Source organism: Phaethon aethereus (genome assembly GCF_964289735.1).
Source record: "Phaethon aethereus genome assembly, chromosome: 17".
Classification (NCBI taxonomy): Eukaryota; Metazoa; Chordata; class Aves; order Phaethontiformes; family Phaethontidae; genus Phaethon; species Phaethon aethereus.
In genome coordinates this window covers 2,833,665-2,845,509 of record NC_138593.1, presented here as the reverse complement: position 1 = coordinate 2,845,509, position 11,845 = coordinate 2,833,665, and the positions used below count along the sequence as shown (strand labels likewise).

The window sequence follows — 11,845 nt, the reverse complement described above, 5'->3', positions numbered from 1 at the left end:
GGGCTGGGGGCCAGTGACTCCCCATCTCGTACTCTCACTGTATTTTGTGATCTGCCCAGTTGTGTGATCACATTTGTCTTGGCTCAAATCTGTGCAGTCAGGGGGTCTGGAAGCTTCCAGTCTCAGCATTGATGAATGTGGACCCAGTTAGCCTGCAGTCTTCCTGGAGATGTCCCTGCGGACACCGGAGAGCCTCTTGTGAGTGCTGGGAGCCCAGGGGCAACGTCTGGCTTCTCCAGATATCCTTTCTTCAGTGATCTTGTCAACAGGAACGGTATAACCACATCGTATGCTGTGAAGCTTGCAGTTCAGAGCCTCCTTTCCCTTATTGAAGGGAGAAAGACTTGAATTAAACCATCCCCTTTTCTGGAAGGTAATGCACTCAACATTAACAGAGCAAACCTCTTGGCAAGTTATTGCCCTCTTTGACAATTCACCTCCTTAGGCTTTCTGCTGAGGCAAATCTGGCCGTTGTTTTCCTGCTGGGTTAATTTATGGCTCTGAGGCTTGCTATCCTAGGAAGCTCTTGCAGTGGGCTCTTGGAACTTGTGTTAAAAAATAAAGTGTGGTGCTCTCTTGCCAAGAGAAGGGATTTTTGAAAGTTCTGAATGCTGGTTGAGTCTTCTCCCTTTGGGATCATGTTTCTCAAGTCATCTTGTTTCTAGATCAGTGAAGATCTGGTTACCTCAGACTACTAATCACACTGCATTTCGTTCCCATCTCCATCCTCTTTGCTTCACCTAGAGTTGTCTGTCCTTCCCTGGATCTCTTGTTAAATAGAAGCAGTTTTTAGCGTCATGGAGATGCTTAGAGGCAGCCTAAGTGGATGTTTCTTACTCCAGGATGCATCTCAACTTTTGGAAAGAAGAATCCATGTAGCTTCTACAGCCACTGGAGCTTCTATTTATAGTCAAGCAAAAATAGCCTGACTCCCTCATGTTCAATTGTTGCGTTTATTTTCTTCTATTTTTCTTTTTTTTGCGGACCACTGCTTCACGCCCCGTGTCACATCTGTGGTCCTTGGGCTTTGCTTTGGGAAATACTGACTTAAGCTACTGCTCCGTTCCTTTCCTTGGAGACATTGATGTTATTTTATTGCTCTGCGGGGAGAAGGCAGAAGATAACCCCCTCTGGAGTCTCAAAAGGTGCCTTGAAGTGTTGAGACCCATCTCAGATGCTCGAGCCGACATCCGATGGCCTGCAGGAAACTGGCGGTGCAGATTTGCATGAGGCTGGGATACCGTCTTTGGAACTTCTGTGGTTTTAGCTCATTTTATGATCTGAATTCACTAGATTTTTCTAATGATGGCATGGACTAGTGAGCAGCCTTCCAGCTCTCTTGCTGTCCTTAAAACACAAGTCGATTTACTTAGTTTCTAATGTCAGGAAACACTGGAAGCGAGCGAGAAGACCTTTTCCCTTTGTAAGCATTAGGTCCACGCACTTCCCTCCCTTCGAGTACCCCTCCTGCCACGCACTGAAAGTCCAGGTGAGCTCCTTCCTCGCATACTTCCAAATCCCAACTTGTGGCATCTCCCCACGTGCAGGACTGTCTCATTAGGGCCAGCACCTGAGGCAGCACATTGCGAGACGCAAACAAGCATCGCGGTGGCTTTTCCTCACCCCCATCCCCCCGTTCTGGGACCGACAGGGACTTCTGGGGAATTCTCCCTCGTTCCTTCTGTGGTTTGAGGCATCAACTTAAAGTTCCCTCTTGGCAGTAGAACAACAAAAAAAAGTGGCATAAGTTAGGCTGGTGTTTACAGTGCTGTTTGTTTACAATGAGCACTTGAATATTATTGTCACTTGTTTTACTCGTTGCGCAGCCCTGTAGGTGTCGGAGGATAGTCCGTGCCAGAGCAGCGCTGCTAATAAATACCAGACCAAAACACAAGCTGAGCCAAGACAGTGTGTGTGTCAGGTAGGATATTGTCATCTCATAGAGCTTGAATTCTCTTTTTCAGGTAGTGAGAGGTACTTTTGCAATCAATAATAAAGAAACAAAACACCCAAGTAACTTCTCCTGCCAGAAATCTGGCTGTTGCCAGCTGCAATCGCTGTCGCAGCCTTTTTGGTGTCTGGTTTTTTGTAGGATGTGGTGATGAGTCCGTAGCCCTGATCTGTCTGTGTTCTGCTGTGCTTCATTTGCAACCTTTACCTGTGAGTTAGATTTGCAAAGGACTGGGTAAATGTATAGCTATATAAAAATCCTGCAATCTCATGTTCTTGCGATAGAAATACATGTTGCTGAAGATACTTATAATCACTGATCGATAGTGTGTTAATCTTTCCGTTTGCCTGTTTGTGAGCTGGGCATTTTATTATAGTGAAATACCCCCGAAAGCTGTTTTTTGTCCCAACTAAAAGCTGCCATGATTGTAACCGTGTGCTCTGACAGCAGCAGGAGGACGGGTGCTCTCTTAGCTGCCCAAAGGAGGTTGAAAGACGTGACTAACCGACCCGGAGCATCCGGGGAGGAGGCAGTAAACAAACCTCAGCATGGATCCAGGCTGCAGTGGTGGTGTGCTGGCTGCAGCGATCCACCATGGGTGCTGGTGATGGCACAGTTATCTGAACAGGCTTGGAAGCTCACCCGGGAAGGTGCAGGTAGCGGTTTGCTCTGGGTTTTTTTTGCTGCTGTAGCTAAACTGATGGCAAACCACTTTGGGCAGCTCTGCCCTCCTGTGCTCCACTTCAACACCAGTGAAGTACCACCCTTGTGTGTGTTCTTTCAGAGAGAGAGCTATAATTATAGTTAGCAAAGTAAAAATATTTCTGTGTATTGTAAATACAGTGTCGAGTCTGCCTGGTTCATGCCTGACGCCCTGAGGTGTGAATGCTTAGCACGGTCCCTCTGCCCTGTCCTTGTGCCCAAGTGTCGTGCTCCCAGTAAGCAAAGAGGGCAATTTGGAGGCTCGGCTCCTCTTCACGTGCTTTGTCAAGAACGTGTGGAAGCTGCAAACTCCTCTCTCGCTAAAAGCAGATGAAAAATGAACAAAGCAATACTCTCTGAAGCCCTCGCTGTGCTCCGGTATGTAGATTTTGGACTGCAAGAGGTAATTCACTCTGTTAGCAAAGTGGTGGGATTCTCCAGGCCAAACTTGAATGCACTTGTATTTTTTTAAAGGAGTTTTTCATTGAAATTTTGTCTTTGAGGAAGGGTTACAGGTGACTGGTTTGCATCCTCAGGCTTCCCTTTTGTTCTGGACAATGTTGTAAGAAACGTGGCAGGTTTGAAACAGCTCATTCCCTTTAGTGTGCTCTGCTGAAGGAGTCTGAGAAGAAAGGGTTGTGTGTTGGAGAACATGGGCTGTTTTCACCCTGGCATTGCAGCATATCACACTCGGGCCGCTTCCCTTATCAAACGGAGAGTGTGGGCAGCGAGGAGCACAGCGTGAGCTTGACGTGGGAAGGCAGCCGGAGACGGGGAGCAGGTAGTCGGAGGCACCCAGAGTCTGTTCTCAACTCCATCAGCGGCTTGCTGTGTGACCTTGTTTGGTCAGTTGTCCTCTCCCCATCACCTCTGGAGGTTTTTCTTTCCGCACTTTTTTGTAAGGATAAAGGGTGATTTTTATTTTTTTTTTTTTTAGATCCTTGGATGGACTTAATCCAAAACCAAGCTTACGAAAACTTTTTGTCCAAGAGTGACTTCCGATTTTAGTTCTAGCTTTATTGAAAAGCTGCTGCTTAACATTTGAAATGGCAAAGATGCCAGTATTAAAATGTGGAGTTTTCTAAGTTTTAGAAAGTTTTTTCTAAGTTTTGGGGCCTAAGGAGTGATTTTTTTATTGTTTTGTTCTGTTTGGTTTCCTTGAGAGCAAGTTGCAAGCAGGCTTAAATATTTACTATTTCTTGCAAGCATGGGATGCTTTACTTCATTAAAGCTAATGACCTTGCATTGTGCTGAATGCCATTGATCCTCTTTTTCATTGTTTTGATGCACCAGAGATCAGCCAGGCTATGTCAGAGTAGTTGCTAAGTTCAGTGATGTAGGTTCCCTACCTCAAATGTAAGTAACTTGGTACCCAGCAGAATATTTCAGTGAAATTAACTCTGAGCTGATGGTATTCAAAATGCATTCTGAAATTCTGAGTAAATTCTTTATCAGATGGCATTTTAAAAAGGAAATGAAAGCATGTGAAGTTCCTCTGCCCGTAGGAAAGGTACCGAATGGCACGTACGATGAAGCTCCCAGCCTCTGCTGCAGTGTCAGTGCTCCTCTGGGTCGGGGAGAGAACAGCCTCTTCGCATCTGGAAACTGCCAGATCTGCATGCAAATATTAGGATGTAGTTTCTTTTTTCTGCAGGTATGAACATTTGCTTGCTAAATGCTGGGTATTGCTCGGAGATGAGACAGATACCCCGCATTCGGTGGCTCTCTACCCTGTAACTATTCAGGCTGATCCAGGAGTGACATCTCAGGATGTTCCCTTCACTTAACTGAAAAGGCTCTGCCAGGGCTGAAGTGCGTTGTACCAGTATTAAAGGTGGCAGTTAGCATTTTGGGTGAACAATGAACGAGGCCATTTATAACTAGTTATGCTGACGTGAATCTCTCCCAACAAATTTGCATCATTAAAACACCTTTGGAAAAATGTGTCATGCCTATAATTAAATACCTGTTTTGCTAACTCTTAATTTAATTAATGGAAAGTAAAGATGGCAGCACAAATTAATTTAGTTGGAAATGGCTTTTCTCTCTGTGGGCTGAAGGGAGGTTTTCGGGAGGCATTGTACCAGATGCCCTCAGAAATGTGCAGGTGAACTCCAGGACTGACTGACACCGTTTTTTGTCAGTGATGGCCGTGACATCCTCATAGCAGGGTGTATGCCACGTATCAGCTCTTTTTTTTTCCCCTTGTGAGAGCAAAGGGGGAGGCCAGCTAAAAGGTGGTTTCTTTGGGTGGACAACATAGCTACTTTCAGCTCTACCCTGAGAGGTATGTGGTAGCAACCGCAGTAAATCCAGCTTCAGGCAGGTGAATGAAAAGAAATTCATATAACAAAAGATCTTTCTATGTCTCCCTTTGGTTTTTCCTTCTGTATCTTGATCTCTCTCACTCAGTTGGTGCCCATGTTTTTCCTCCTTAGATACGACTTTCCTGTAACTGCTCATCCGCTTTAAATATTCATTCCTCTCAACTTTCTTTAAAGACTTCCTTGTAGATGATCTTCTTCTGGCTTGACCTCTTTCCTAACCTTGTGTATTCTCCCCCTCCACCCCTGCCTTTTTGATCTGTTTCTCCCTGCTGCTTAATCTCTTTCCCTTTCCATTTTGCTTGGGATAAAACTGGAGCACAGACTGTTCACTGTGCAAGTGCAGGTGAAGTTGTCAGCCCAACATTGTAGGAAGCGGGGAATCTGTTGTTGCTTCCTGCAGAACTATCTGAGCACCAAAAGAATTAAAAAACAAATAATCTTTCAGTCTACCAAAAATGCTAGTTATGGCTTTAGCAGTTCTCATTTCAGCTTAAGTTATAATAAAGGCATGTATGAATGAAGAAAGCTACTGCGCACTGCAACATGGAGTCCGGCTAGTCCTGCCACCTCTCTGCGGTTTCAGGATCGGCTTTTTCTATCTGATACTTCCTTCAAGAGGGAAAACCAACCTCAGGCAGAATTCTTTGGCACTGCAACCAAGTAAAGGGCTCGTGCGGATGGGAGTGGGCTTTGGGTGTTGGGCAGGAGCAGGCAGGTCTCCTGCGGCTCTGCACTGGTGGTGTCCGGGAGGAGAGGACGTGTTGGCTCGGGCAGGCACTTTGGGACTGGTGGTGTGTGCTCAGCAGAGACCGATCTTGAGCGGTGACTCAGACTGGTGTTGCGTGGCACTGGGAGGGTGCAGGATCCTGTAGGAGGGACTGGGGATTAGGGAGAATTTGTGGCTTGGAGCTCCCCACGGCACTGCCTGGTGCTGCTGCTGCGCTGGGGCTTTGTGGGGTGACTTTCCTCCATACCCCATGAGGTGAGATGAATGCGAATATGAAGCTGATTTTACCGATCTCTGGTAGCCTGAACGCTCCTGGCTTCCTATCCAACACTGACCTTTACCATCATCCAGCTTTTGCAATTGGAGCCAGTGCTTTTAACAGTGCCCTTTGTGTTCACTTACTGAAAAAACGGGGTCTGCTTTGCAGGAAACTTGTTTACACCTGCCGCAGTCGTCCTCTTTGCTCTTCCTTTGCCCCTTTCGCTGGAGCTGCGGTAGTTGAGACTGCAGAATGTCCTTTCATTCCCCAGCATCCTCAGCGTGGGACGTGACTGCAATAGAGCAGCTGGGGAGAGGATGCAGGGTGTGAGACCCACTCAGAAATGTTAGCCAGATGTGCACAACTCAAGGAGGGGATGATACCGTTCGGCTCTGGAAAGACTCAAGTGCAGGGTGTTATTATTTCTACTTCTTTTTGAGCTGGTTCATTTTAGGGTTTACAAAACAGCCCTCAGAGTACCCCCTGCATGCGCAGATGCTCTAAAGCAACTCAGCAACTGTGGGAGAGTCCCCTCTCCGCTACCGTTAGCGGGGGGTCGATAGCCCTCGCTGCAGGGTTTGCCAGGCTCATGCTTTCAGCCCTTCTGTGCGTATAAATGGTGGTCTCTGAGCTGAGGGTTGGGCATTTTCAGGTCAGTACAACTGCAAGCGGCTCTTTGGGGGTGACCCATGCGGTGCGTGAGCCGGTGGGCTCACGCTGCAGCAGAGGAATGCGGGGAAGCCAGGGCGAGGGGAGGTGCTAGGACAGGAGGATTTGCAAAGCTGCTGTTGCAGGCGTTGTGCTCAGCCTGCTCTCTGGTGGTAGCTGCTGTAGCAGAGATGACCTTTGATAAAACGTGAAGCATTTGGTTTGATTTGTATAGTTGTGGTTGCTCAGCTTCGTACGGCTACTGTTCGTAACAGAGCCATCAACTCAGCTGCTCTTGCTTTTGTTCTCTTACCCTTGTACAAAAAATAAAACAGGTTAAAAATCAAATCGCAGCGGCTTCAGGACAAGAACTGCCAACAAAGCCTGCTTCCCAGCAACTCTCCCCAGTGTGGGTTCTCCAGTGTCTGATAAGGGCTGAGCTTTACTGCTCTTTTCTTTCAGATAGGGGAGACTAGGAGAGCAGACAGAGGAGGCACCTGCTGGCATGAAACACAGAAGAAATAAACATCTTTGGGATCTTCAGTCAAATTTGGCTGAAAACACCCAGCAGGTTCCAAAACTCTTGCCAGGATTGAGATACAAAGAGGCACTTAAAGACCACTTGGTCGCGATCTCTTACTGCCTCAGCTGGGCTAGAGCCCGCAGCGTCCAGGGCAGGCGGGAGAGCTCCGGCGGAGGTGGAGCATTGCTGCTGGGCTCTGGTCTGTGCTGGTGAACATGGGGATGCTCTTTATTTAGATCAGCTGGTGGCAACATGCAAACTGTTTGTCTGGCTTTTTTGTGCGAAGCTGTTGTGAGGAAGGAAGTGCTTGGTAAGTCGTTCAAAGGAGGCAGGCCAGTCACGCTTGGAGAGAGCCGGGGAGAGGTCGTGATGAGTGCTTCTGCTTTTCACTCCTGAAAACAGCTGAGGGATGCTTGCTGTCACAAGAGTGGTCAGTTTTGACAATTTTAGCTGGGAAAAAAGGAAGAATGGAAGAAATAGTTTTGGAGGAGGTTGTTGGGACTCTGTACTGTCTTTGCTGACATCCCACTACTAAAAGGTCAGTGTTGTTTGTGTTTCCTAGATAAACTGCCATTGTGTTGGATATGTCTTCCAGCAATATTTGGTTGCTATATTTCTTATCAGGATTTGTTTTAACAATACCTGAGAGATGTGACAGTCATACATGGGGGTTTTTTGTGCTGGAGATGCCTTCAGGACTGAAGTGCCTGTGGGCCATAGTGTGCAGGTGTGATCATTTGCTGTTAAGGATGGAGCTATCTCATGAAGCTTTTCTGTTGTACTTGACTTAATCAGGCAGCTTTGAGTCTTTGGAGAGAGTAGGCACCCTCTGTTTTAATTCAGTTTCCATCTCCTTGACAGTGGAGCTGGGACATCGTTTTACCATTTTATGTAGCTCTGTATCTCTTGTGGCTAGTAAAGTATTCATTTTGCCCAAGAACATGACATATACTATGTCTTTGAATCCCAGCATTTATGACTCTGATGTTTAAAGGCAATTTAAGCAGATTTGGGGTTGTTTTTTTCCATATGAATTGCTGTGGTCTCGTCAAGACAACTTTTAGTAGCAGCAGCCATGTGGTAGTATTGTCTTCCCACAATTAGAGGTTAAGAGTTGACAGCAAATGAGCCAGGGATTATAATTAAAAACCAGAGTAATTCTTTGTGCATGATGAAAACTAAGGAATAAAACCATACGGTATAATGCACCTGTCAGTATTAGATGCAAATAAGAGATAATGTCTCATGCAATGAAAGACATTTGGTTCGTGTGTATTTTGCTGAGCACGGGAGCAATTCCTCCTATTCCACAGAAGCTGAGGTTTTTGTTCAGTTGGTACTGATGCTCTTTCAGAAAGCTTTTGCCTTTCTGCTTCCTGAGGTCTGACATCGAAGAGAAAAGCTTCAGTAGGCACCAGCTGGTCAATGGGCCCTGTTTCTTCAGAGCATTGCTTCCTTTTCTCCATTCCCAATTAAAACGTGTGTTAATCTTAGCTTTTGTTTGAAGCAGCCGGTGCTGTGGTATTTAACGTAAAAGGAATGTGCTCCTCACCTTTTCTCTCCCTTTTGTCGCAGGGTCAGCATTCTTCAGGGGAGGACATGGAAATCTCTGATGATGAGACCAACCCTGCGCCCATCACCAGTGCAGAATGTGCCAAAACCATTGTGGTGAACTCCTCCGTCAGCAACACAGCTGTGATGGCCCCGTCGATCCCTCCCATGCCACCACCGGGATTCCCTCCTCTTCCTCCTCCGCCGCCTCCTCAGCCAGGCTTCCCGATGCCTCCGCCGCTACCTCCACCACCTCCACCCACTCACCCTGCTGTCACTGTCCCGCCTCCTCCGCTCCCTGCCCCCCCTGGGGTCCCTCCGCCTCATATCTTGCCTCCGCTTCCTCCGTTCCATCCCGGCATGTTCCCTGTCATGCAGGTGGATATGATAAGTGTCTTGGGCAACCAGTGGGGAGGCATGCCGATGTCCTTCCAGATGCAAACTCAGATGCTGAGCCGCATGATGCAGGCACAAAACACATACCAGTATCCGCCTTTCATGACGGGCCGGATGCAGTTTGTGAATCTTCCGCCCTACCGCCCTTTCTCGATGGGAGCAGCTCTTGGTCGTGGACAGCAGTGGCCACCACTGCCCAAGTTTGACCCCTCGGTTCCACCGCCGGGTTATGAGCCAAAGAAGGAAGATCCGCACAAAGCCACTGTGGATGGAGTCCTCTTGGTCATAGTGAAGGAACTAAAGGCTATCATGAAAAGGGACCTAAACCGGAAGATGGTTGAAGTGGTAGCGTTTCGGGCATTTGATGACTGGTGGGACAAGAAGGAACGTCTGGCAAAGGTAGGCTTTCACATACTGTGTGCTGGATCCTGGGGAGAACTGTTCTTAGTGCTTGTGGGCAAGGCATGGGTCAGCAGGGGACTGGAACTGACTTGAAAAAAACCTCGCAACCCTAAAATGTTATGGTAACTAAAATAGAAGCAAAAAATAAAGCCATATGGAATAGCTTTGCTGTGAGAAACCCCATTGCTTGAGGCTGCTGAAATTAAATGGGAGGCACGTGTGTCCCTGTTCTCCCCTGGCTCCATGCATCCCCACGGGGCTGGTCTTTGTGCTGAGGCAGGCGGCAGGAGTGTGTGCTGGGAGCAGCAGACCTCAGCCTGCAAATATCTGGAGATGCTCCATCACCTCAGGCACCTGCCTTGGGACAGGTTAGCACCTGGGTATTAAACCTGGCGCTTTTCTATGGTGTCATTCCATATATGCAGGCATGTCATGCTGCTTTGTCATCAGAACAAACACGGGCTGGGAATTCTAGTCCTTCCTAGTCATTGATGGAGGTAACCCATACAGAGTTCTCTCTGAACACGTGTGGAGCCGTAACTGCTCACCTAGGAGTGAACTTCTGCTCTGTCTCACACTGTCCCGCTGGTCTGAATGTGGGCCTGAGGAGGAAGTGTTTTGTTCTCAGTGTCATCCCTCTGCTTTGGGGTGGATCTCCTCCTTGTCCCCTCCAGCTTTGGGGCCACCTCAGAGCAGCCCTTTCTCTGCGAGGGACTAAGTGCAGCTTGCCCCTTGCGAGGGTCTTGGTGAGCACGTTTGTCTTCAGTGCATTGCCCAAGCCAGCCTGCATGGCTGCTCAGTTCATCTCGGCAGGGTGCACCGGCCACGCTGGGGTGTGATCCAGAAGGGATCTGCAAACGGGCTGTTTTTCCATCTGTGTTTCGGAGGGCTGGAATGTTGTTACACGGGCGTCTCTGAGGAAGGGCATCGCTGCAGCCGCTGCTGCCCCAGGGCAGGGACACAGTCTGGGTGACCTCCCGAGTGTCACCGCAGCCCTGTGGTGCATGTTTGCAGTTTCCCTGCTGGGGGGGGGCCCACACACTCCGGTTAAAGCTGAAGTTCACCGGGCAAATTGTAGGACGAGGCTAGCTGCTCCTACAGACAGAGCACGTACACATGGGAGAGTCCTCTCCACTCTGCTCCTTTCAGGGAAGCCTTCAAGACGCCCCAAAATGCCTTATGCCCCAAAAGCCCAGTCTCCTTTCCCTTTCCCCCCTCAGAGCAGCCGTTCTAGGATCTGAAATTTGAAAAGTTTAGCTGATCTGGTTTTTTTTGGTGGTCTGGGGCACTGCAGGCTGCCTGCAGGAAAGGGTTTGTAAGAAGAAATGACCCCGAGATCAGGGCGCAAATGTGCAAGGGCTTCTCGCATGTAAGAGCTGAACTTTAGCTCCAAAAAACTAAAGCCAGATGCAACAGGAGTGTTTGGAACCACCAAGCCACTATTTTGTGTTCCCCACTTTGTGTGATGAGGATTTCCAGTTCTCTGCACTCCTTCCGCCTCCTGAGCGCATGTACGCAACAGCAGTTAACTCAAAAGCTGAACGTTGGCCGCATACACAAGGAGTTCCAGGGATTAGTTAAGAAAACAGCTTTGCATGAATTGTCTGATCCTTTCTCAGCCAATTTAAAGTGTACCTCAGCTAGGGAGCAGCTCTGTGATCTAATATGCGGTGAATTTGTCTCTACCAAAAAAAGCTAACACTATAGAAAGTTTCATGCAAGCCTCAAAATTAGTATTACAGTAAATTATTGTAAAAAAACCAAAAAACCCAACAAACCAAAACCAACACCACAACCTGCAGATACATCTTCTGTTTCAGATGACAGTTTTCAGAGCAGTATCTTCACCACCTGCCTTTGTAAGCCAGTTGCATGGTAACTTTAGTGCCTGGGAGAGCTCCTTGGCTTTCCAGAGAAGTTGGTAATGCTGCTGCTTAACAGCTGTTTTCTGACAGTGTAATTTGCTCTGGCTTAGAGCTGGCTGCCGTGACGTGCGGCAAGAAACCCAGTCTCTCTCCTCCTGACTAATGCTCGGAGCTTCTGCCTCCTTCCAGCGAGCGTATGCTGACAATTTTGGAGGAGTTTCCAGGGCAGTGAGGGAAACAGATCCAGCAAATAGTTGCAAAAGCAGCAACTGAAGTACCCAAGAAATTGTTTTAAACCAGACATCCGCAGTGAAGAAGCAGAAGCAAGTTGAGGCAGGTCTTCAGCGGCTCTTTTATACCCCAAACCATGGTTAGATTTACCGTGTTCCTCCCTCACCTGGAATTTGCAACCCACTTTGGGAACGGAAACTAACTGTACCGCAGCAGCTTGCCACGGTCCTTGCCATAGGTTATGTGGGATGTGAGCAGCCTAA

General features: G+C 48.0%; 1 protein-coding gene across 1 annotated transcript in view; it reads left to right on the top strand.

The window, feature by feature from the left end:
• Positions 1 to 11,845, top strand: part of SETD1B (SET domain containing 1B, histone lysine methyltransferase) — a 50,310-nt gene that overhangs the window by 22,729 nt on the left and 15,736 nt on the right. The window contains exon 7 of the mRNA XM_082007832.1: positions 8,713 to 9,483. Coding sequence (XP_081863958.1) covers positions 8,713 to 9,483 — 771 coding nt within the window. The remainder of the gene's footprint in view (positions 1 to 8,712; positions 9,484 to 11,845) is intronic.